Source organism: Lynx canadensis, chromosome A1 (genome assembly GCF_007474595.2).
Source record: "Lynx canadensis isolate LIC74 chromosome A1, mLynCan4.pri.v2, whole genome shotgun sequence".
In the NCBI taxonomy this organism is placed as follows: domain Eukaryota; kingdom Metazoa; phylum Chordata; class Mammalia; order Carnivora; family Felidae; genus Lynx; species Lynx canadensis.
Window position 1 is genome coordinate 138,004,463 of NC_044303.2, and position 25,448 is coordinate 138,029,910.

Sequence of the window (25,448 nt, forward strand, 5' to 3'; positions counted from 1 at the left end):
GAGTCTGTTTTATGTGGGAGTTAGCGATTATTATTATTTAGGAGAAATTATGTCTTCGGGGATGGCATCCAAGCCTAAATTACAGCAGGTCTTTCTCTCTGTATTCATTTCATCCTTTCAATAAGCCTGTGAGATAGGTTAACAAGAAAAAAACCCCAAAGAGCAGTTTTCTTTTCCTTCTTTCTGGATCAACACCGCCTCAAGCCCTGGCCTTAACCTGCATTCTGCTGCTGTGACAAGGGGCCTTTTGTTAAAATCTGGGGCACTTAGGAGGTGGCTTCCTGCCAAACTGCCTTTTAATCTCTCAGATGCCCGGCTCTCAGGTGTTCAGGTTCTTACCGCTTCAGTTTTTAGGCCACAGTCGCTATGGGAGAAACCAAGGGTTCGAGTGTGTGACTGTGAGGGACCACCGGGGACGCTGCACCCTGCCTCGGGGCTCCAGCTGGGGGCTGGGGTCCCCACAGATGCCACTTCCGCCATCGGGTGGCCCGCTCCCAGTCTGGGTGGAGCCATTCAGAGAGCCATCTCTACGTGTCTCAGACAAGCGTCCACACCTGATCCTGGCATCCACACCAGACCATACCATCCATCACCACGAGCTGTGTGAATCAGGTTGGAAATATACCCAACCTTTCGTTTTCCTTTCCTTTTCTCATTTATTTTCATATCTACTTCACGTGGCCATATTTTTGGAGCACTGTAAGCTGAACTGACTCCTCTTTGGAATCATCGGGGGCAACCAGGAAGTGGAGGGCCAGAACCGAGGGTGTAGTGATGGGCCCGAGATGCACAGGTGGATCCAGGAGAGGACGGCAGGGAGAACCCTGGACCCTGGCCACCGACTGGCTGGGGGAGCAGCCTGCATGGGTCCCCACATATCCCTCCGGGGACACCAACAGCGGCAAGGCCCCTTCCAGAAGCTTTGGTGGCTGGGGATGGTGGTGGAGCAGAAGAGGCAGAACAACAGGGCAGACAACACAGGGGGGCCATCTGGACAGGTCGTTTTTGAAATCATGTCATAAATACCTTTGAGGACCCCTAGAAATAACTGGGAAATGTGCTATCGTTGAGTTAGCAGCGGCTCAGACCATTGCAATTGCGCGAGAGAAGTCGACACGATTCATTTTGCTCTGAGAGAGAGAGCTCCTGATCTCCGTCCTCATCCACCCCTTAACCTTCTCCATGGATTGGTCAGATCAGCCTTGTGAAAATTATGGGCCAGGAAGGGGGCACAGATAGAAGATGAGGTGACTAGCCAGAAATACATTGTTGGTGGCTGGTCACGTGCCAGAAATTTATTCTTCAAGATATCGTCTGAGGTAGGTCTGCTTATTCCCGTGTTATAAATGAGGACACTGAGGCACAGAAAAGTTGTTTGCCTGCCCAAGGTCACACAGCTACTAGGTGGCAAAGCCGGGATCTAAACTGTGGTCCACTCACGCCCTTTTACATGCTGGGGAGAAACACTCTGTTCTTTGCCACCCAGTCAGTGCGAGGTGTTAGATGGAGGCAAGGCAAGGCGCCAGGAAACGGCCACATTTCCAGAAACTTCTTGCTGTCAGTGTGTTGGTCTGTCCTCCAGCCCGCTGCCCACAGGCTGCCACCACTGTCGAAGTGCCCTCTCTCTCTGGCCAGTCGGAGGCCAAGACCGTTGCAAATCCTCACTCACTCTCTACAAAACAACCCCTCGAGTTCCGGAGCCCTGGCTTCAGCTCGCCGCACTCCTGCCAAGCTGTTATCGCCAGTCAAAGTCAACAGAACCATTTCAGGCAATAAAATGACTCTGCAAAAGATCAGTCTGCACTGGGGGTCAGCTAAGGGGCCAAATAAAAGCCTTCGGCTCAAGCCCGCCAAGTCAGTCCATCCTACCCAGGTATACCTGTCAGGCCTATTCTAAGTCCCACACAGGGGCACAGAGGAAGGAGATGCCCGGGGAGCCTCGGCCTCCCCCGACCGCGGCAGCTTGGCAGGGGCCGGCAGCTGTAGGACACCCATCTAGGTTCAGAGGTGTCGCCAGCTGTCCTGGGAGCACTCCCTGAAATACGGACCCGAGACCAAGCGCTCGAGAGCAAATTCCATCAGAGTCCCGAGAAACGTCAGATATGGGAAAGAGAAAAGCATGCTTCGGGCTGCTGAGGTTAATTTGGGGCAGAAGAGAGAAACAAGAATGTGGCACACTTGGCTGCTTCCCTGTCCTTCGGCACTCTTGTAAATCCCGAAACCGTGATACTGAGCTCCAGAAGCCAATCGGCACCGCTGGCCCCGCCCCAAGCTGTTTCTCAGCAGGGCAGTGCTCCAGGGAGTGTCAAGTGGCCTGTGGGGGTGGGGGGGGAGTGGAGGACACGGGTTCCGCAGGGCACTGCTCTGGGAACAGAGCAGCGAGCAGCGGACGTGGCCGCACTGGCGGAAAGCGCTCCCTCCTGGCCACTCTGACTGCCGGCGGCCCCGGGGGACACTGGAACCCCCGCACCGGTCAGCCCCAGACTGCCCACGGCTCCGTGCCTGCTCGGAGCCCTCAGTCGCACTGATTGCTACCTGGTGGGTGTAGCCACGTATGCACGTGTGAGAGGGACCCCAGCCCTCTTGATTTAACCAACAGACCCGACAGAGCACAGGAAAGTTGCCTACTCAACGTCTCCACTCAGATGTCTCCTGGGCACCTCAAAGTTAACAGGCCCCAAAGCTTCCCTCTCAAACTGGTCCTGCCTTCATTCTTCCCATCCTTGCTTTTCTTTTCTTTTTTTGTTATGTCTATTTAGTTTTGAAAGAGACAGAGCACGAGCAGGGTGGGGGCAGAGAGAGAGGGAGACACGGAATCTGAAAAGGCTCCAGGCTCTGAGCTGTCAGCACAGAGCCCGACGTGGGGCTCGAGCCCAGGAACCATGAGATCATGACCTGAACGGAAGTCGGGCACTCAACCGACTGAACGACCCAGGTGCCCCCATTCTTCCCCATCTTGGGGCAATGCCAGACCCATCCTTCTGGTTCCCCAGGCCCAAAAGCTTAAAGTCAAAACCCACATCCAGTCCAAGGAAAACCCCGTTGACTCTCTCTTCCTGGCATATAGAGAGTCCAATTGCCTTATCACCTCCAAACACAAGCTACAGTCATTTATCTCCTGGGTTATTTTATTAGCCTCCTAAATGTCTCCCTTCTACCCTTCCTGAGTCTGAGGAGGACCTCACGTGACTCTCACCTGGAAGCCACTGTTCCCTTTAAAAAAAAAAAAGTCAGACTATGACACACTCTGCTAAAGAAGCTTCCAAAGACTTCTCATGTCACTCAGAGCACCACAAAGCTTTTTGCAATCTGGTGCATGTGCCCCCCCCCCCTTCACCTCACACCTTTCCTCTCTGACTTCCTCTCCTATTCCTCATTCCCTTGCTTACCTCATCACCTTTGCCTCCCTCTTGTTCTTCCTCGAATATGCCTGCTTCTGCCTCAGGGCCTTTGCATCCGCTCTTTCCTTTGTCTGAAGTGCTCTTCCCAGCCCCAGTCACCTTCAGATGGCTTGACCACAACCTGATGGGAGATCCCCAGCCAGAACCACCCTCCCCCATCTGTTCTGAGATTCCAGCCCCTCAGAAACAGTGAGAGGTAATAAATCTTTGTTGTTTTAAGCTTCTAAGTTTTGGGGTAATTTGTTAGGCAATAATAGATCATCACTATGCTCGCTTCCCCATTCCCTTCAAGTTTCTGCCACAGTGTCACCTTCTCAGAGACGCCTTCCTCAGCCACCCTGCTGAAAGCGAAATGTCCCCCCCCCTCCTCCTGGGATTTCTTACTCCCCACAGCACTTACTGCCACCTAATACTCCAGATAGCGTATGTGTCTTTTTTTTTTTTTTTATTGTCTTTCTCCTCCTTACTAAAATAGAAATTCCAGGAGGGCAAAGGATTTTGTGTCTTGTTTATTGGCATGTGTTCAGTACTCACTAAATATTTGCCGCATGAATGAATGAACGCATGCCACGTCTTCGCTGTCCAGATTCACTTCCTGAATGCGTTCATCCTGAATTCATCCGTTTTTCATAGCTCATTCTGCACCTATTTTTCTAAGGAGTCTGTCTGGTCTTGTCTTTTTTCACTACCACACAAGCTGGAAAAGGCCACTTGGTTTTACACAGGCAGGAGGTGACCCAGCCTCTTTCCTGAAAGTAGGTCTGCTACGAAAACGAGCACCTTGGAGGCTGGTGGTCATGTCTTTCATACTTGAGTGCTGATCGGTTTCTAAGGATTTTAATTTAGTCAAACAGGCTCCAAAAGACAAACAGTCCAAGCGGCAGACATATCCCAAGTGGAGGCTAATCTGATCGTCCTTGGTGCCAGTACATTCAAGTCCGTCATGTGTGGCCAGCCCAAAGTCATGTGGCACCGGGGCAGGGTGGGGGGGGCAGCTGTGTCAACAGGGCCCTCGCAGGTCCGCACACGACGTGACCAGAGATTGAGTTTCAAATACAGGAGAAGGAAAGCACGAGCGGGGAAAGCAGATGGAAACCCCCTTGTACAAAAAAGAGCTGTTAGCAGGCCTGCGAAGGGAGAGCACTTTCTGTATTCAGGGCCTGTGTTCTTAGAAAGCTCCGTGTCCACTGCTGTTGTGAAATCACCCCTGCCGGCTCTCTGCTTGTTAGCTAGGTGTACTTTGAGGCCTCTCTACCTTGGAAATATCCTGACACTTGGACCAGGATCCCCACCCGGGACACGGATTGCTGCAATGTCCTTGGGATACGGTGTCTATATTATTACACTGATTAAAAAGCCACGTAATAAAAAGCCACATTCTGAGTTCATGGCACTGTGTGTCCTCTGGGTGACGGGTGTACCTAGGAGGAACAGCCAGAACATCTGGTTCAGGCCCCTGCTCCACACGAGCCAGCTGGGAAGGTCAATTTTTGCCCTTGGGTCTTGGTTTCCACAACTGAAAACGGACCGGTTTTTAGCCCCCCATCCTCTTTGGCTCCAGCCTTCTCTGCGGCGCTGGAGACATACTAAACAAGTGGAGGCTGCAGGTAGAGTGGGTAACGCAGGGCCTGGCACAGAACAAGGGGTGGTGGTGTCATCAGTATTATGCATTACCGTGACAATCAGTGATGTTCAGTCAGGGCAGAGATTCTCAGAGGCCAAGGCACTCCGGCTGGGAGAAAGGCGACATCTGGCCACCGGGACAACTGTCCTCAGCAAGTCCCAACGCAGGAACATGTCCAGTATGCCTCCCTCCCCAAGCCTCATGTCTCCGACCCAGGGGTCCTGCACTCAAAGCCCAGGGAAGCAGCCTTCCCTCTGCCTCCCTCTGTCCCCTCCTTCTCATGCCTTGAAATCAGCTAAGCAGAGTGAGACCTAGAGAACAACTCGCTGTATTAGATATGCAGAGTGCTTACACTTTAAAAAGCTTAAAGCAACTGGCATTAACTCCAGACTGGGTTTCAGGCAAAGGGGACAGGAAGTGGGGAGAAGCGATGGAGCTGGGGAAAGTCCCCAGGGCTCCCCTCTGTACTTGGGCCGAGCCTTTGATTCACCTTCCACAGCGCCCTGACCTCTGGTGTGGAAACTGGCGCGGTTGGGTCCCTGTCACGTGTCGTGGGGCAGGTTACAAATAGCATGGGGATTAGCAAACCCATCCCGAAAGGAAAGGACTGGTTCAAGGGCAGGGAAAGTTACCAGTTTAATTCCGGTAGACTATTAACAATCGAGAACCCGAAAGGGGGTTCTGTGGTAAGGCGGACAGAGCATAAGTGTGAGCGCGGAAGGGACAGAGCTGACCTGCCCAAGGCCCGCTTCAGTACTGGAGCTAGGAGCTCCTGTCTGGATGGCTCAGGTATGGAGGACCCTTGTCTCACATTCTAATAGAGCGCAAGTTTCAGGGACCTGGTGTCTACACAACCCTTTCCCCTTTCGGGGAGCTTGCAGCGAGGGACTTGCTCCAGTGATCCCCCCCCCCCCTTCAAGGTCTCCGGAGGGGCAGGAGTGGCACACGCCGCTGGGTAGACTAGCCCTAGACGGCGTCGTGGCCGAAAGCGCGGCTTCAGGAACGCAGGGCCCAGTCCTGCCTGGGCCACCAGCACATCGGAGAGGGCAGCGGGCGAGTCCCCTTCCCGCGTCTCCCCCTGCCCCAACTCTGGGCCCGGGACCCTGAAGGGAACCGGCTCCCTTCCTGCTGCCTGGATCTCGCAGCGCGCAGTTCGGACAGCCGGGAGGAGAACCTCAACTCGCCGCCCCCTACCTCCCACGGCTGTGGGCCAGCGAAGTGGCGGGGGTGCCCATTTTTCCTGGATTCCTTGCGCGCACGGTCACGGGCGTAGAAGCGGCCAGCTCTGCCCGCCCCGGGCTCCAAGGCCGTCCCCCGTCCTCCACTGCCGCGCCGGGCGCTTCTCCAGCCCCGAAGGGCAGCACCCGGCGGCGGCCAGCTCCCGCCAGTCGGCCCTGCCCCGCCGCGCCCCCTCTGGCACCGCCTCCTTCTGTAAATACAGTGGCGGCCCGCCCTCCGCGCCCGGACGCGCAGGTGGGAGCGTGCGGTGCCGGCCGCCACAGGGAGGCCGCGCCCAGCCGGGTGCCCACGGCCAGCGCCGCCTCCCAGAGCGCGTTCCCCCAGGCCCGGGCCAGGCTCCCGGGACGCGCCCCGGCGCAGGCAGCGCGCACGCCCGACGAAGCTTCAGGTAAGCGGCTCGGGTCCCCGCGCTTCTCCGCACTCCCGCGCGGGGTCTGGCGCTGCGCTTTTGGGACCAAGCCTTGGGGCGAGACGGAGATCCCTAGCTAAACCTGCAAGGGTGGGAGCCACAGGCGGAACCGCTCGGGGCTGTTGTTACGCTTCGGCTCCTTAAAACCCACGAGAAACTACTCCCTGTAAAAGACTTCTGGCTGCCCTTGCCTGGGTCCCCAGATGCACCCGAGTTTTAGGCTGGGTGAGATGCCGATGATTTGGAAATGTCCTTTGAAAAATTGTGTTGGGGAGGTGGATTCGGCTTTGGGGACATTAAACATAGGTTGGTATTTAAAAAAGGTTTACTCTTCTGTTAGTGTCGATGTCTTTGTGTCCGTTTGTGAGTGCATGTATACGAGACAGACTGACTACCCACACGCTATTTTGGATGAGGGATTAATACATATGGCAGGTGTTTAGTCCACTAGTCCATGGAAAAGAGCTACAAGTCCACTTTGAGGCTTCTATTTACTTTACTAGTATTTGGGAATTTGCCTGAAGTCATTTGAAGCCTTGTGACTCGCTTCAGAGTTGAAGGTACCAGAAATTCCTGATAGGACTTTGTCACAGAGAATCACCCTTATCACTGGAACCAGCAAAAGAGATTACATGATCTAGATTTCTTTTTCTTCAATTAGTGCAACCTTGTCTTTAAGTGTTTGTCTCAGCTTATTGCATCTTCATAAATATAGTTTGTCTAGGTCTAAAATGGAAACTTATTTCCCTCCAATATTTCCTTCTCGCCCCAACTTCCTTCTGATTTCAGTGCACATTTTCCTGGAAAAGTACTTCCTAGTGTAAGACCAGCTATTTGCTTTTGTTACCTAAATTAGCTGACCCTCCTTGGGCATCATTTGGATCTATCAAGATGGCCTTGGCTTTAGAGCCTCAATCTCAATCTCCTTCATATGATCATGGATACAAATGGCACAAAGCATTTTAAGTTTTCTTTCCTTGAGCAAGTAAAAATGGTGTTCACGTTTAGGTTGCTTTTTCCGGTGCCTCAACTTGAAGGGTCCTGGTAAAATATTCCACTCATTAGAGTAAGAAGAGATAACTAGACGGACGATCAAGTCAACGTAGTAAACTAGGCAACTTTTTCACAACGGCATAGGGTACCCTTCATATAGGATAATGTAAGCGCGAGGCTTGGTAATCTTGTGGAAGGTACTCTCCCACTTGGTTTCACTAACCCGCTTCTTCCAAAGTCAAGTCCTCTTGCTGTTTAGTGCTCTGTAACTGGTGGTTTTATTGGCTGTTTATTTTTAACTGAGCCTACACCTTTTTTGTGGAAGTGAGAGGCACTTTGGAGGAGGGTGAGTGAGAGGCCATCTGCACGCCTGGGAGGCAAGGCCTCGCCTGACCCGCTGTGCCACACACCCCTGGGTCATCCCAGCCCGGTCAGCCAGGCCGGCGCAGCCCCAGTGCCTGTTTGAGAACTCAAGGGACGAAGTTTGACACAGTTTACTTAAAATCCACCAAATCCACTCTGTTCCTGAACTGCCTTCCCATTCAATTGAAACTGCCGACCTTGGGCCTCCTGGAGATGTGACAGCCTTAGAAAAGGGCTGGGAATGGAAAGTTGCCACAGTCTAAAACAGGAAATGGAAAGTTAGTTACTGAACGAAAATTTACCGACTTAGAAATGTTCGGAGCAGCTGTGATGAAACGTGGGATGTCTGTAAATCAGAAATAATCCCAGTAGTTCTTCCCTCACTCGCCACTGTTTTTTTCTTTTTTTGTTTTTGTTTTTGACTGGGGAAGTGAGTTTGTAAGACTCATAACAGGAAAAGCCACTCCCAGTTACGTTTATTGTATGGGTTTTGTTTTTTTAAACATACTCTTAGGTGCATGGTCATTGCATTTCCTCTTCTTGAGTATCTTCATAAAATTACATATTCAAGAGTTTCTGAATGCCGGTGCTTCTGACTCATAAACCAGCTCATTGTTCCCCAGTGTATCCCTTGCATAAAGTTCTGTTCCTATGATTTCATCCTAGTGTGATTTCTGAAATGGCCAGGGCGGGTCAGGAACACCTGTGCCCACTTTAATTTGGTGTTTGGTTACATTTTCAGAGCTGTTGAAACCAACCAACCACTGGAGGGAAGGAAATCCATTCTGCCTGGTTCTGGGGAAGGGGCCTCTTCTGGCCATGTCTCCTGTAGCTGCTGCTGAGCCAGATGGGGTCCAGCCAGACAGGAGTGTCAGCAAGGTCATTTTCTTCCTTTTTGTCTTTGGTGCCATCCTGTTGTGCGTGGGAGTCCTGCTCTCCATCTTTGGGTTCCAGACATGCCAATACAAAACCTTCCCAGACTGCAGCATGGTGCTGAAGGTCGCTGGGCCTGCCTGTGCCGCCGTTGGGCTCGGGGCTGTGATCCTGGCCCGCTCCCGGGCACGGCTTCAGCTCCGGGAGGGGCACCTGCGAGGCAGTCAGGCGGACCCCGACCGAGCCTTCCTCTGTGGAGAGAGCCGCCAGTTTGCCCAGTGCCTCATCTTTGGGTTTCTGTTCTTGACAAGCGGCATGCTCATCAGCATACTTGGCATTTGGGTCCCTGGATGTGGCTCCGACTGGGCACAGGAACCCCTGAATGAGACAGACACTGCCGACGTGGAGCCCCAGATCTGTGGATTCCTATCCCTGCAGATCATGGGACCCTTGATTGTACTCATGGGATTGTGTTTCTTTGTGGTTGCCCATGTTAAGAAGAGAAACAACTTGAATGTGGGCCAGGAGGCCTCTGAAGCTGAAGACAGACAGATCCAGAACACGGAGCCTGTCCAGGTCACCGTAGGTAGGTGGCTGTCATTCCTATGCATGCTCATAGCACAGTGGCTGTAGCATGAAGGCTTCACCGGGCTGCCCTCGGGTCTGGCCCAGAGTCTCTCTTTTTTGTGTCTCTCTCTTACACACATGTGCACGCATACGCACATGTGCACAGTCCTGCTGCTGTGTTAAGCCCTGGAAGAATCCTTGTACACCTCATCTCCTCCCAGCAATTCCTTATTATTTAGCAAAAGCACTGGGACATTAAGTTGTGACCTTGACTGAGGTCACAGAGCAAATTAAGAGGAAAGTGACAGAAACTGCTAAGGAGAGCCTGGGAACCTTCTGTCACGTTAGAGACCTGCCAAGTGACATGGCACTTTGTGCCGGCCATGCAGACTCTCATCCCTGGCTATCACTGGCTGGCTATCCTTGGGAAGTCCTTAACCTCTTCTGGCCTTAGTTTACATATCTATAAAATGAGCCTTGCATTGCTGAGATTCCTTGCAGCACTAACATTCTAGGATCCTGTCTGTCCCAAGGCCAGCCATCTTCTATGTTTTGAGGCAGCTTTCTGCAAGGTTTCCCACGTAGTTCTTCGTTTGCTGTCATTTGTGGCTTCAGGATGGAGGTGAAGTTTGAAATAGTGGCACAGATGAAATTGAACTGTGATCGCACCTGTCACTTCTTTCCCCCATGAAATGCCCAGCCAGGACTTCTGAGTTCTCTGGGTTCTGCAGAACAGATGGAGGAATAGCTCCCAGAGTCGGCCCCCTACAGAACATCAGTAGCTTTTGCCTCAGTTTCACACAACCAATGAAAAACCCCACTGCTGTTCAGTTTCACCAATCGCTCTTTTCTTTTTTCAGTCTCCTGCTTTGGAAAGGGAAAAGCTCTCAAGCCGTAGCCTTGACGTCTGCAAGGCTCGGCAAAGAGCATTATGGGACAGGAGCAGAGAAGGAGTGTGGTGCACGTTTCTCATGTTCGGGGGTGGGGGGCGCGTCTGGTGGAAGCAGCGGTATTCACAGCGGGGGGTGCCCTGGACTGCCAGCCTCGCATGGCACCGGCCTTGGAGAGCAGGGCACATGGGTTTACAGACGCATCCTTGAGCCATGGTTGAAGCTCCCGGCTTACTTATTTGTGTATTTATGTATTTATGGGGGCCACACCAATATCAGTTATACATTAACAACAGCTAACACAGACGCAGGGTTCATCCTGGGACCAAATACCCATCCAAGTGTTCTTCAAGGACCTACTCTGTCAAATTCTTTCACACCTACAACCACCCAATGAGGCAGCTACTCTTAGTATCTCCACGTTAGAGATGAAGAAACTGAGGCACAGGGATCTCAAGTAACTTGCCGAGGGCACAGACCAGCAAGTGGCAGAGCCAGGATCCCAACCCAGGCAGGCGGCCACGCACACACCGTGGCCCCCGCGTAGCACTGGTTTCGCCTAGGGTCCTGGGCAGCCGTTACATGGCTAAAGGGCTTACCCTATGTTGTAGATGTTCTCAGTCCTTTTGGGGAACACGGTGGGTCTAAGTAAACACACGCATTTGATGCTTACAGTCTTCCACTTACTCGGGAGCATTTCGAGGTATGCCCTTGGGGTTTACTATCGGGGGATCTTTGGGGCTCAGCCTCCCTCCTGGTGGCTGGACTTGAGGGGCAGCAGAAAGCAGGGCTGCTGGTGCTGGGACACAGTGACTCCTGGGTGGTCTCATCCTGATGCTGGCTTTTCCGCTTAACCCTTTCAGTACCATCACCCCTGTGAAAGTCTGGCAGCCTAACTCCTTGTTTTTCTCTCCTTTGATATTATGGGATAGGGTTTAGGTTTTCCGCAGCCATGCCTTTTGGTGTAATTGCTAAGACTCCAGATAGACACTGTCTGTTGATGCTCAGTTCTGCCTTATGAAGGATTGGGGTGATAAGAGGCAGTCCTTGGCCAAGTCCCAGAATTCAGCTGTTCCTGGAATGGAAGCCCCTCCTCCCCAGACACACGAGATATCCCCGTTGTGGGCACACTCAGTGCCGGGTCCTGGATATACAAGCAGGGCTATGAGCTAGGCCTCCCTTGAGGGATGTCTGCTGTCACCTCCCAGAAGACATCAGGTCCTGGGGGACACAGTGAAAGGGAAATCCAGGGGGGACGGGGCTGCTTTCAGGGAGAGCAGGTTGCAAGGGTGGGGAGGGCGGGGAGCCTCCCTTGCAGAGGGAGGACAAGCAGAGGCTTGGACAAGCCCCAGAGACAGCTGGTGGCTTTGAGCACTTCCTTGTTTGCATTGGACAGGTGACTGGCCTGCTCTAGAGGCTTATTCCCGGGGCCTTTGTTCCATGCTGTGTAATTAAAGTGCACAGTCAGCTTTACTTCCTCTGACCTACCAAGACCTGTGAAAAAAACTACATGAGGATCCCGAGATAACCATTATATGTTATCAAGTTTAGGTTAGCGACATACATTTTAAGCTCTAGGCGCCATGTGCTCGCGGAGGGAGAGAAAGACTTAACACATTTTTGGCAGGGCTAAGTCCGCTTCGGGGAATAACACATTTTGGCAGGGCTAAGTCCGCTTCGAGGTAATACGGCAGAGAGTGGCCAGCCGGGAGTGTTTCGTCCGACACGTGGATCGGTGCCACTTGCTGGTGGCCTGGGCTTTAAGCACCTTCGCGGGTGTGTTAGAGCTGAGTCAGTCTGCTGTGTGACCAGCACACAAGAACCCAGCCCTGCTGCCCGTTCTCTGAGGCAGGTGCAGTTAGGGATGGCCTGCCGGTCACAGATGTGACAGCCCAGGCCCCCCGGGGCTGGTAACTGGCAAATGGCACCCTGGTAGCGGTAACAAACCTTGTCCTGACCTAGACGGGCGTCGGGTCTGCTGCCTGTACAAACCGGTTGCCTCCCTGTGGTGAATCAAAGTCCTCTCTCCTGCATGTTGCCTAAGCTGTCATTTGGTGCTGCCGGCTTATCAGAGGCTGCCCTCGGACCTCTATTTCGGCAGATCTCTGGTGCTGCCGCAGGGCCAGAATGATCTGGGCAACCCCCATGGGACGTTCTGTATTGGATTTGGAGTACAAGGTAGAGTTTGCATCTGGTTTCCACTGTCTCCTCCCCCCAACACGGGATGTGTTCTGGAATGAACAGCAGCAACAGAAAGGCAGACACAAAAACCAAAACCGAAAACAGAAAAACAAGCTTAACTGGAGTGTGACTTTCTCTGGGAAAGCTTGGGTGAAAGGGTGACTAAAAGCTTATAGAAGGGCACGCAGCACAGCTTTGGCAGTTGAAAGAGCGGCTGTGGCCTAGCCTGTTGTCATTTGCTCAGAGGCTAATACCGCATGTAAGGAACAAGGCGCCTCATCCAACAGCTCAGTGTCGATGACTCAGAATTTCAAATTGAGAAGGAGTAAGCTTTTGCAGCAGGAGACAACCCCAGGAAGCGAATGCTCCACAGAAACGCTTTAGCTCAGACTTGCTAGGAAATAGTGGCCCACTGTTTGAAAAAAACTGTGGTAAACTATAGATCACATGAAATGTACCATCTTAAGCGTTTCTAAGTGCACAGAGGCATTACGTACATCCGCGGTGTTTGGAACCATAACCACTACCAAGTTCTAGAAGTTTTTCATCATCAAGAAGAAACTGTCCCCCGTTAAACATTCATTCCAATTCCCCCTTGTCCCAGCCCCTGGCTACGTCCACCCTATGTCTCTGTGAATTTGATAGTCCCACTTTTCAATTCTGGAGTTGGCATAGGTGTTCTGACCTTTTACATACATGGGCCAAACGTAACATTAATTTATTTTGCTCTTGGTGATGTGCTTGCATTTCTTTCTCACCTGTTTTCAACGAAATACTGTCTTTCCTCAGGTGATGCCGTGATAATATTCCCACCTCCCCCACCACCTTACTTTCCTGAATCTTCAGCTTCTGCAGTAACCCGAAGTCCTGGGGCTAACGGTGTGCTTCCAAATGAAAATCCACCTGCGTATTACAGTATTTTTACCTATGGGTAAGACTTTGCGTTTGCACTTCAAGAGTAAGCATGTTTAACCTTGTCGGGTCTGTGGCTAAGCTCAGGCCAAATCAGTTTTAAGGCTGCGGTACAGGAATCAACGTTAGAGTGGGAGGATCTTTTTTGCGGACGTTGTATCGGAATTATTGCCTTAATAGTAACGGTACCTTTCAGGAAACTGTAGGCAGCACATACGTGAAAAATTGTAAAAGTGGTTATGCCGGGTTAATATGAAGCCTTCTCCAGGTACCTTTATGAGTTCCTAGCATGGGTGAGCCTCCAAATGTTTAACACTTCATCAGCCAGACTGAGCACTGGGACAGGGCTTGCGAGGCCCCCTATGTTAGGCTTTGCCGCTTTAGATCATGGGGAGATATGGGGGTCCCCTAGCGACCTCCAACAGGAACACAGGTTTTCAGTACCTCATGGAGGTACTTGGGTGACTGGCTAAAATCAGCTTGCACCCTGACCTGACCAAGTTTGGCTTCTCTTCTCAATATTCAGTTGTTCCCTGGGCCTCGGGACCTTCTCAGACTGAATGAAGAGAAGTATAAGATTCACACTCCCCTCCGCCATGCTCCCCATATGCCACAAATTAGGACGCATACCTGGGGTTAGATTAAACAACATAAATCTAGGTGTTTTTCCTTCCTGCAGAGGGACGCAGCTGAAGGTTTTAGAGACATGGCCATGGGATGCAAGCGGTGGTTGGTGCAGTTCATAATGGGGAAAGGCTGGAGGCGGCCAGACTGGCTGGGAGGCTGACTTTCATGGCCACGGGGATGTCTGGAAACCCCCACTGCTGGGGATGGGTGCTGCCTTACCTGGTCCTTCATGTTTTAAGGCCCATGTTCTTGTTGTGCTTCAAACTGGGTGGTGAGCTGGAGATCCAACCAGAGATGGATATAGGAACCGTCCTGCAGGGATGAAGGGGAGGTTACGTTCTGGGCATTTGTAGAATTCTGTTAGTGAATTTTTATATTCTTTACTCCAATGATGAACCTCCCCAAGCCCTAAATAAATGTCTATTGACTTAAAAAATGACAACAACAACTCCTACTTGCTACTACCTTGATTTCTGTGTGCCACAGTCTGGCTTTACTTGCATTACCTCATGTAATTCTCATGGGTAGGAGAGTAGGCACTCTGATCATTCCCATTTTACAGATGAGGATGCTGAGGCTTAGTGAGGTTAAATAACTTGCTCACGATCACACGGCTAGAAAGTGGCGGAGTGGAAATTCAGAGGCAGGTCTGCCTGGTAGAACTCACTCCAGTAACCACTATGCTTTACTGCCTCCCTTCAAGTTTTTGGTTTGATTTAATTTTCTATTTGCCTCAGTCTGTCTGCCTTATGCTAGCTGTCCTGGAAGACAGAAACAGAGAAGAGTCAGGCAGAGAAGAGTAATAACTCTGTGTGCGCGCGTGTGTGTGTGTGTGTGTGTGTGTGTGTGTGTACTCATTTTAGATGGCACCTATACGTCCCTACCTCGCGTCTTCTCAATGTCAAGGAAAACAAAACAGGGTGAAATTCTCTTAATGTTACAATCAGCTGTAAGGAAAGTAGGGAGTAAGGAATCGAGATATATCTATAAGAAATACAACATGGAAGAAATTACTCCTGAGACCCTTGCAAATGGTCCTAAAAGCATATAATTAAACGTTTGGAAAGAACCTCATATTTAACGTGTGTCACTATTCTCTCCTTCCTTTCTGTTCTCCTTTCTTCTTTTTAGTAGGACCCCAACTCCTGGGGGCCAAGGTGTGGGCTCTGAGAGAGATTGTGATTCTATATACACCATTTCTGGGTCTCCTTCATCCGCTGGGATCTCGTACACTCCGCATCTCTCCTCTGAACTGCCTCCCAGATACGAAGAAAAAGAAATCGCGGCAACCACATCCTTATCCCCATCTTCTGAGCCTTCCCGACTGTGACTCCAGTTCAATTGTACATAAAATCAATCACTATTTTATATAATTTGTTTTGTAATAAAAAAAAAATACAGTGGCATCGGCTCTGTTCTGATTTCCCTGGCCTTTCAGTATCAACATCCATAGCGAACGTTCTGCACTAAGCGCTCTGGACCACGGGAGAGGCAAAGTGCCCATAAGCTGATTCTCTCATTTAGACCTACTACATTCAAGCTGCTGGACGAAGAAACAAAGGTTCCAAGAGGCTAATTAAGTGACCCTGGGTCACACTGCTTCTCAGTGGTGAGGTTGGGTTTTGAACCCATCTAGCTGGGTTCTGAAGGCCAGGCTGTGGCTACCCTGTTTCTGTCAAAGGCTGACCGGAGGCAGCTGTTAATGTTTAGCCTGGCCCATTCTATTTCCAATGTTAACTGCTTCTGAAGCAGAGAAACTAGACGACTCTCCTAAGTTCTTTATTATTTCTTCCTCTTCTTGCCTGTCCTCTCCCTGTCTTCCTTCTTCCTCCTCCTCCTCCTATTCCTCTTTTCTTTCTTCCATTTTGCAAGAAGGTAATTAGGTCGTTTACACCGGGACAGTGACCAGCACATTGATATCCTGAAGCCTCCTCGTTGTGGAATGACACCGTCAGAAAAGAGATTTCTTGGGCTACTGTGGTAGCTAGATTCCCGTGGAAGGGCGTGCCTTTCGGTTACAACGTATTGGTGCTAGGCTGCCTGGACCACTGGCTTTTATTCTTATAAGGCTACTGATGAACAACAGCTTTTGTACTGTTGGGTGCGAAGGTAAGTATTTCATTCTAGGTATAAACCAGAAATCACCACTAAGTATTAGCATTTCTACCCGGGAGAAAGTGACTTTTGGAACATAAAAATCTGTGGTAACAGCACTGTTGTGATAATGAAATCACGCAAAAACGAGAACTTTTTATGCCTTTACACAAGCCTAACCCCCATAAAAAATCCATATTACCCATGAGGCGCCTGGGTGGCTCAGTCGGTTAAGCGTCCAACTTCGGCTCACAGATCTCACGGTCTGTGAGTTCGAGCCCTACGTAGGGCTGTGTGCTGACAGCTCAGAGCCTGGAGCCTGTTTCAGATTCTGTGTCTCCCTCTCTCTCTGCCCCTCCCCTGTTCATGCTCTGTCTCCCTCTGTCTCAAAAATAAATAAAAGTTAAAAAAAAAACATAAAAAAAAATCCATATTACCCAGCAGTTAGGTGCCTGAAAGCAGAATTTAAGGGCGTTAATGCTCCAGTAGTTTAACCGAAGTCATGACTGATTCCGTGGGAATTGCCACCACCATAAATCATGGGTACCAGCAACGATCTATTTTTGAATTGGACGTTTATTGAACTACTCTTAAAATTCTGTGTGTTTTTTTTTTCCTGGGAGGTTAATTATTCACATTTTAAAATTAGAGCCAAGGGTAGATTATGACCACTTCCTTCTGCTGTTATTTGTTTAAAACGATTAAGCTGAAATTTCTAGGTAGACTTCATACTGAACACATATGAGTTCTCCTTATATCCAAGACCTTTTAGTGGCTCAAAGCTGGGGTTTGTAACTGGGTATTTTCCCTTTCTATGCTAATATAATTGAAATGCAGTTAGAAATTCTTGGGTGTAAGTCTGACCTTCTAGTTAGGAAGTCTCTTCTACCTCTGTTGTTCTCGGCGGCATTGAGGAAGGTGGAGACTGAAGAAGACAGAGCATTGAGACAGGTCCCCGGGGTGAAGATGTTTATTGAAGGACTGACGTCACAGTGGAGCTGGGGCTAATCATTGAGTCACGGAAGATACATCCTTTGCCTATCCAGGTTCTGGCAAAGGGTGACAGCTCCTGAAAAGCCACCTAGTGGACTGTTACTTACTTCGTTTTTTCCTGCGTATGTATCAACATTGGTTTTTTTTTTTTAATTTTTTTTTTCAACGTTTATTTATTTTTGGGACAGAGAGAGACAGAGCATGAACGGGGGAGGGGCAGAGAGAGAGGGAGACACAGAATCGGAAACAGGCTCCAGGCTCCGAGCCATCAGCCCAGAGCCCGACGCGGGGCTCGAACTCACAGACTGCGAGATCGTGACCTGGCTGAAGTCGGACGCTTAACCGACTGTGCCACCCAGGCGCCCCTCAACATTGTTTTAAATCGAGGTAAAACTCACATAACACGAAACGAACCATTTTTCAGGTGAACAGTTCGGTGGCATTTAGTACATTTACCTGTTGCATAGTCACCTCCTCTATCTCACTCCAAAATATTTTTATTACCCCAAAAGGAACCCCACGCAACAGTCACTCCTCGTTGCCTCCCTCCTCCCCAGCCCCCGGCAACCACCAATCTGCTTCTGTCTTGGTAGAGTTACCTTCTCTAGGTATTTCATGATATTTTTCAGATTCATCCACATCATCGTCCGTATCAGTACGAGCATCTGTTGGAGTGCCTGTGTGAATTCTTTTGGTCATATACCTAGGAACGGAGTTGCTGGACCATGCTGACTTAAAGGAAAACCTTTTCGCACAGAGGCTGGACCTTCTCCGTTCCCACCAGCAATGTGTGCGAGTTCCAATTCTTCCACGTCCTCACCCACGCTTGTTATTTTCTGTTATTATTATTATCACCATCATCATCATCGCCACCCTGGTTAGTATGAAATGGTACCTCATTCCGGTTTTCGTTTGAATTTCTCCAGTGACCGATAACATGGAACATCTTTCCAAGGGTGTCACTTGTTTTTGAATACCAAAACGTTATCATCAGTGGCACAGAAAATCTCACTCCTGATCTCCCTCCTGTGGTGGCGAGAGGTGTGAAAGCCACCTTCTGGCAAACAGTGACGGGCTCTGCAAGTTCAGGTGGGACGATCCACACAAGGCACACTGTTTCCACGCTGCCTCCATGCCATGAAAACCTCTTCTTGTGGATTCTTCATCTTCTCCCGGGGTCAGTTAAGTGGACTAACCCCTACTAAAACTAAAGCAAATTTTGGACTAGGTAAGGTCCCTTTGCTATTTCTTCACTTTACAAACTAAGGAGGAACGCAGCAGGCAGGCCATGGGAAGCAGCTTTTCAGAGGATGAGAGCTGAGGGGGGAACAAGGATGTGCTCATCCAATTTATACCCGAGAGGCGGCAGTGGGGTGGGGTGAGGCCCCTGGGACAGGTGTCCTGTGACTGTGTCATGTGACTGTTGGCCTTCTGATTTGGGTGCTGGGCAGAGGACGATGGCCATGTGGGTGGTAGATATCCCCTGAAGGGGGATATCATTCCAGGACAGGTCATAGTAAAGGAATGGATCTAGAGATAGGAAGGGAACCTTGGATGGTGGCCTTAGGCAGAAGAGACACAGTAGTCTGGCGGGATCTATGAGGGTCCACATGGATAAGAACCCCTATAACTATTGAAAAGGTTAATGGCCGGGTTCCGTTCCAGACTGGGCCAATAAATCCAAATCTCCAGGGGAGTAACATCTATCATCTCGGGATCTGCAAAACACTGCCCACGGGGACCACAGAAACTGCAGACGCAATACCTAGTGGGCCGGATTATCTGGGATTATGAGCCCCTGTGACTTCTACGCCTTCCAGAGAGGCCTGTTGACAGAGCCCGTCCCCGTGCTGAGGGTCCTAAAAGGGAAGGATGTGGGTTTACCATCAGCCCCCAGTGTTGACGGGAGCTGCACGCGGTCTCCCTAGCCCAGCCTTCTAGGCAGCCCAGCCAGTGATTCGGGAGACAACCCCGAGGGTGTGGGGAGACGACGTCAGAGGCCCTCGCTTCTTTCATGTAGGGAGACTTCCGGTAGTCCCAGACTGGGGGACCTTGGACTCATTTATTAGGGAAGGCATGGGTTTATCTTTGCTTCTTCGTGTTGGATGAAGTCAGGACTGCTGGGTGCCTACAACTGCAAGCATCAACGATGTCTGTCAAGATGAGGCAGAGTGGAGGTAAAAGGTAGCCAGGTTGAAATGGAAAATGCTCGACAATGTCCAAGTGGGAAACAGTAGGAGAACAGTAGGAGTCTCGCTTCCTCGAGGGGCCTCCCGGCCTCTGATGGGTCAGTTACGAGAGCTCCCCGGGCAGTGTGGTAGGCTGGGCTCTGCCCTGCTGCCACGCTGGACATGGGACACCCTGATCCTCCAGCCTCTGCTGTAGGAACTTCTCCAAAGAAGAGGCGAGCTGGGAAGCATGCTGTGGGGGTGGTGGGCGGGCCGGAGGGGTGAAATGTCCTCTGGCTGTTGGTGGGGAACCATGCATGGTCAGTCTGCTTCATGCCACGCGCGCTCCTGGGATCTTGCATAGCTTGGATTCCTGGAGCATCACGCATGCTGCCACCAGCCTGAGGGCCACAACAAGAACGGAGCGGAAGGCTTGCCTGCAGCTTTCCCTAGTAGGAAATGCTTTGCGGGGATGGGGGAGATTCCAGCTGGGTGAAGCATGTGACTGCTTGGAAAGGATATCTGTCCCCCACCTCACTCAGGGGAGTGCCCCTGCCCCGCCAGGGCTGAGATGGGGTCAGTGATTTAACCACTCTGGCTGCTTTCTGGAGGCTGCTTGGGCCCGAAGGGGCCAGAAGTTCGGCAGGGTGAGCTGGGGGTAGATGAGCCACCACTGCTGTTGTGTGCCAAACCACTCAGACGACACTTATTTATTTATTTATTTTTTTTTTTTTTAATTTTTTTTTTCAACGTTTATTTATTTCTGGGACAGAGAGAGACAGAGCATGAACGGGGGAGGGGCAGAGAGAGAGGGAGACACAGAATCGGAAACAGGCTCCAGGCTCTGAGCCATCAGCCCAGAGCCTGACGCGGGGCTCGAACTCACAGACCGCGAGATCGTGACCTGGCTGAAGTCGGACGCTTAACCGACTGCGCCACCCAGGCGCCCCCAGACGACACTTATTTAAAGGCCATGAGGCACTAACGTGCCTCCAAGATTCTCTTCTCAGGCTCTGGAACTTTCCTCCTCCCTCCTGGTGCTCAGGCAGTAAAGTTGCTAGGAAGGAGCCTCCCCACCGGCGGCTCTCTCCTGGGGACCTGCAGGGTTGGGGCAGAAGCCCGGGTCTGACAGGTGCTAGGCCAGGCCAAGCTGCTTCCCTCCTGTGTCTGCTGCTCCCTGCTACCCTGTGAGCAGTAACAGGTTATCTCAGGTCCCGCTGGTGCAGGCTGGCAGAGCCTGATGTCCTTCACGACGCCTGTGCCCTTTATGGCTGTGCACCTTTGCTAAAGGGACCTTGATGCCCAGTTATATGTGGCCATCGGCTGGTCACTGCTCTGTTCGCGCCCTGGCCCATTTCAGGGGGTGCCCTTCAGCCCCAGAAGGGAACTGGAATCGCAGTCCAGCTCCTAGAAGTGTCTCCTCTTTCCATAGTAGATTCCTGGCTTTGGGATTCTTTCTCCATTTGAATTGTCATTCGGTATTACTACTAATGAAACTATTGAATAAACTAAACGATGTTTGAAGTTTTTTAAATCCTTAAAATAGATTTCGCTAAGCACAAATGTAAATTTAGAGCAGTACATTGGAAGTCACTTAAATAATTATTTTTCTTTGTATCACTAATTTGATATACAATTTGGGTCACTAATCTCCATTGACATTTAGGGTTAGTTTTTTTTTTTTTTAACTTTATTATATTTGAGAGACAGAGACAGTGCATGAGCAGGGGAGGGGCAGAGAGAGAGGGAAACACAAAATCTGAAGCAGGCTCCAAGCTGTGAACTGTCAGCACAGAGCCCTATGCAGGGCTCAAACTCACGAACCGTGAGATCATGACCTGAGCCAGAGTCGGACACCTTAACCAACCGAGCCAACCAGGTGTGCCCAGTTTTATTTTTTAATTCAGTTTCTGAACACGTAAAGCATATACTGTATTAAGAGTGTGTATCGAAAAGTCTTGGTTGTATCCTTTTTCTCACCTACCTTTTTCCATCAACCCCATCTAGGTCATTATTCCTTCCGTTAGTTTCAGTTGTCTCCTTCCAGTGTTTTTTTTATTTTTATTTTTATTTTTTAACGTTTATTTATTTTTGAGACAGGGAGAGACAGCATGAATGGGGAAGGGTCAGAGAGAGAGGGAGACACAGAATCTGAAGCAGGCTCCAGGCTCCGAGCTGTCAGCCCAGAGCCTGATGCAGGGCTCGAACTCACGGACCGCGAGATCATGACCTGAGCCGAAGTCGGATGCTTAACCGACTGAGCCACCCAGGCGCCCCTCCAGTGTTTTTTTTTGTTGTTGTTGATATATATTTTGCAATACATATTTATATATAATACATATTTTATATATGAATACTAATACATATTGCAAAATATGTACCAATATATACGGTATAAAATACTATAGCATGTAGTTTACGATATGCTAATTTTATAGACCTGTATATATATGTACACACAACACACACACACAAACATACGCTGCTCTGCCTCTTGCTTTTTTCATCTAACAAGGTCTCCTGACAATGACTCCATACGTAGGGATCTTTCTCCTTTTTTGGTACAGCTACATGGCCCCCTTGTGTGTGAATAATACACTGTAGTTTATTCAACCATTCCTCTAATTATGGACATTTAGATTGTTTCTAATCTTCTAATGTTAGAGATAATATCACAGTGAATGACCTTGTGCTTACAGTGCTTGTGACCAGAGAAGGTATGTCTTCAGTGCCAGCCTCGAGGAATGGTGCCATTCTCAACAGTCAATGCGTAGGTCATTGTGTTAGATGCTGCCACATTTTCCTCCACGAGGAAATGTGTGCCATTTTATACTCTGATCGGCAACATACACAGGCGCCTATTTCGTTACCACTTCAACACGGGAATGTGTTACCCAAATCCAACTTTTGGATTTTGGCCCATCTGAAAGGTGAGAGATCCTATTTCAGGGCAGTTCTAATTTACATTTCCTTGTGAGTGGAATTGGGAATTTTTTCAAATATCAAGAGCTTTTTGAATCTTCTTTTCTGTGAACTATTTCCGTACGTTGCCCATTGTATCCTGGGTTCTAGCCTAACTGAAAAAAATTTTTTTAACTCAAATCTTTGTTGATTCGAGCAAAGTCACTTTTCATTCTTACCTTCCACAGAGATGTCAGATACAAACTCCATCAACAAGGAGTCATCATTAGGACTGTACTCTGCTCCCTCATTCCCAAACTCACTCTAATCCAAAAAGTACTCATGATAACTTACATTTTAACCTGTTCTCGTAGTTCCTGTTGAGTTGACTGGGGTAATTTGGCACCAAAGCATCATTTCATTATTTTTCAAAATCATGGCCAGTCAGTTGATTCTGTTGGAACATGGTGTTAATGAAATAAAGGTGCTGGTTCTGATACCCATATGTGCCGTCGGCTCTACATTTAGAAAAGCTGTTCCCCTGCCAGGAGTGGGGCTGCCCAGCTGCCTTCCATTCAGACAGAAGTCTCAAAAGAACACTCTGTGGGTAAGGAAGGGGCAATGGCGTCATCTCCAAACATAGTCCCCCCGGGGGAGTGGATGCCCCAATTCCTGATTCTTTGGAAGCTCAGTGTAGGTTTCTGCCTGGGAATTTCACTGTGAGGTCAGCAGCCAGTTGAGAAGACACATGCGTCAAACGGGACAGCACGCACAACCCTGCATGGTGTTGTTTTCAAGCTGGCTGCCTCAACTGGAGTGGCACATGGGGCTCACTCAGTAGCAGTCCAGAACTGTGTGCAAAGCCCCTGTAACAGTTACCTGTTGCCACGTAACAAATTACCCCAGGACAACAAGCTTACCATGACAATAAAAATATATTGTCTCTCGTGTTTCGGTGGGTCAGAAATTCAGGAGCAGTTCAGCTGAGTTGTTTGGGCCTATGGCCTCTCCTGAGGTTGCAGTCAAGATGTCACCTGGGGTCACAGGCCTCTGGCATGACTTGACAGGGGCTGAAGAGCCCAATTCTGAGATGGTCTCTCATAGGGCTGATGCTGGCTGTTGTCAGGCGGCCTCAGTTCCTCTCCACGGGGACAGCCACAGGGCTGCTGGAGTGTCTTTGCAATGTGATGCCTGCCTTCCCTCAGAGCAAGAGATTTCAGAGAAAGCCAGGAGGAAGCTTCAGTGCTTTTCAGGATCTCGTCTTGACTCCAAACGTCATCATGTCTGCCCCATTCTGTCTGTGAGAAGCAAGTCACTGGGGCCGGCCCACACTCAAGGAGAGAGGAATTAACTCCACCTTTTCAAGGGAGGTGTCTCAGAGAATTTGTGGACATATTTTTAAATCACCACTGTCCCTGAGGCCAAGAGGCTTCTTCTCCCATACCTAAAGGGCTGCCTGACCCCTGGGCTGTAAGGCATGTCTGCCTTTCCAGTAAGTCCTGGGAAATGCAGCCACCTCCCAGGTGGATGGCTCCCCACCCCTTAGGAAGGGACTTTCATCACATCTACTGTCCTTTGACCTATTTTTAACAATGGAACTGGTTAAAAATGCAGGTTGGACCTCACCAAGAGATTCTATTTCACTGAGTCTGAGGGGCTGGTGAATTTTTACAGCTACTTCTGATCAAGCAAGCCCTTTGGCCCTGGCCCAGAAAGACAGAGTGAGGCATTGGCTTTTCAGCACTGTGGTTTCTGTCACCCAACAGTCCTGTCCTGCCCCACCCCACTGAGGGCAGGCTGGACCACCTCACTGGGCCTTTCAGGGCACTCAGAGATGCACATGGCAAAGGGTGAGCCCACGACAGATCCCCGATGGATGGAGGATGAATGGGTGAGTGGAGGAATTCATCACTCATCGAAGCACGGTCGTACTGATTTTGACGATGCTTTTTTAGAAGTTAATCTTCCCAATATTACCTAAGACAAATTCTTGCCAAAACACATTTACCCTTTCATGAAGCTTCTTGACCTGATTATTAACAATTTATTTAAAACACACACACACACACACACACACACACACACACACAGGGGATGAAGGAATGTGTCACATAATACGTTGAGAAAATAACTACATGCACCCAGAATTGGGGGAATTCAATAAGATGACTGGCTTGGACACTTGAAAGAGTCTATGTCATGGAGGGAAAAACAGGCCAAGGTCCTGTTCTAGATCAAAGGCTGCCAAACTATGACCCACAGGTCAGCGGTCTATTTTTGTAAATAAAATTTTATTGGAACGCTGTCATGCTTATTAGCTTACGTAGTGTGTGTGGCTGCTTTTGTGCTAGTGACACAGTTGAGTGATTGCAACAGAAACAGTGTGGCCTACAAACCTGCAGTGTTTACTCTCCTGCCCTTTCAGAAAAAGTTAGCTGACCCCTGTTCTAAATTAAGAGACCAGTGACTCTTCTACTCCAACCAATGACAGAGTAAGTAGTCCTGGCTAGCCACTCTGTCACACACAATTAGAGCAGCAGATGAGACACATTAAATAATTGTTCTCAGACGTGAAATAATTGGCAGCACAGGGCTGGGCTTTCTGAGAGAAAGGAAACAAACCAAGTGAGTCTATAGTCACCCAGGCTTTCTACCAGAGGCATTTGCATTTCCCAACCCAGGGAGGGGGACACAAACAGAATACAGAGTTCTCACAGAGCTGACGAGACAGATCATTGGAGAGTGGGGAGGCTGAGGCAGCTGGAATTTCCACCGGTGAATATTTTTTGAGGAAGAAACTAACCAAAGAAGGGGTTTCGGGCCACGGGATCCTCTCTGAGTCTTTGGCTAAATACCAGGTCGTGCATGCGTCTGGGGGAGACAGCAGCAGCCTGGCCAAAAAACCACCATCCAGGAAAGGAAGGGTACCGTGGAGCCGTAAACATAAACTCCTGGAGCTCACACAGAGTTGGGAGATGATTGAGTTCTGAACAGCCAGAGGGGAAAGGCCTCCCGGAACACCAAGGACTTTGAGTAGACTATCAAAAAGGCCACACCTCAGGTTTAGGACTAACTAGCTACTCTAGATCTATCTCAACGAAGCTTAAAAGTAAGTCTTCTGGGTGCCTCCAAAGGTGGCTCAGTCAGTTGAGTGTCTGACTTGAGCCCAGGTCGTGATCTCAGTGTTTGAGCCCCGCGTTGGGCTCTGTGCTG

The 25,448-nt window shown here is 49.9% G+C and overlaps 1 protein-coding gene across 3 annotated transcripts; it reads left to right on the forward strand.

The window, feature by feature from the left end:
• The first annotated feature begins 5,638 nt into the window (after positions 1-5,638).
• Positions 5,639-15,464, forward strand: TMEM171 (transmembrane protein 171). Of its 3 annotated transcripts, none has more exons than XM_030322810.1 (4): positions 5,639-5,814; positions 8,772-9,488; positions 13,330-13,471; positions 15,211-15,464. In XM_030322810.1, the coding sequence occupies exons 2-4, from the start codon at positions 8,849-8,851 to the stop codon at positions 15,407-15,409; spliced, it is 981 nt and encodes a 326-aa protein (XP_030178670.1). In that variant the 5' UTR covers positions 5,639-5,814; positions 8,772-8,848; the 3' UTR covers positions 15,410-15,464. The 3 variants fall into 3 exon arrangements, with proteins under 3 accessions (XP_030178670.1, XP_030178688.1, XP_030178680.1); XM_030322828.1 differs by having other exon boundaries at positions 15,214-15,464; XM_030322820.1 differs by lacking the exon at positions 5,639-5,814 and adding an exon at positions 6,549-6,652.
• Positions 15,465-25,448: the final 9,984 nt, after the last annotated feature.

Excerpts from the sequence above, each read along its gene's own strand:
- TMEM171 (XM_030322810.1), top strand. The coding sequence starts at position 8,849 with ATGTCTCCTGTAGCTGCTGCTGAGCCAGATGGGGTCCAGCCAGACAGG. Across the intron at positions 9,489-13,329 it reads GCCTGTCCAGGTCACCGTAG|GTGATGCCGTGATAATATTC; the intron begins GTAGGTGGCTGT and ends GTCTTTCCTCAG. Across the intron at positions 13,472-15,210 it reads TACAGTATTTTTACCTATGG|TAGGACCCCAACTCCTGGGG; the intron begins GTAAGACTTTGC and ends TCTTCTTTTTAG.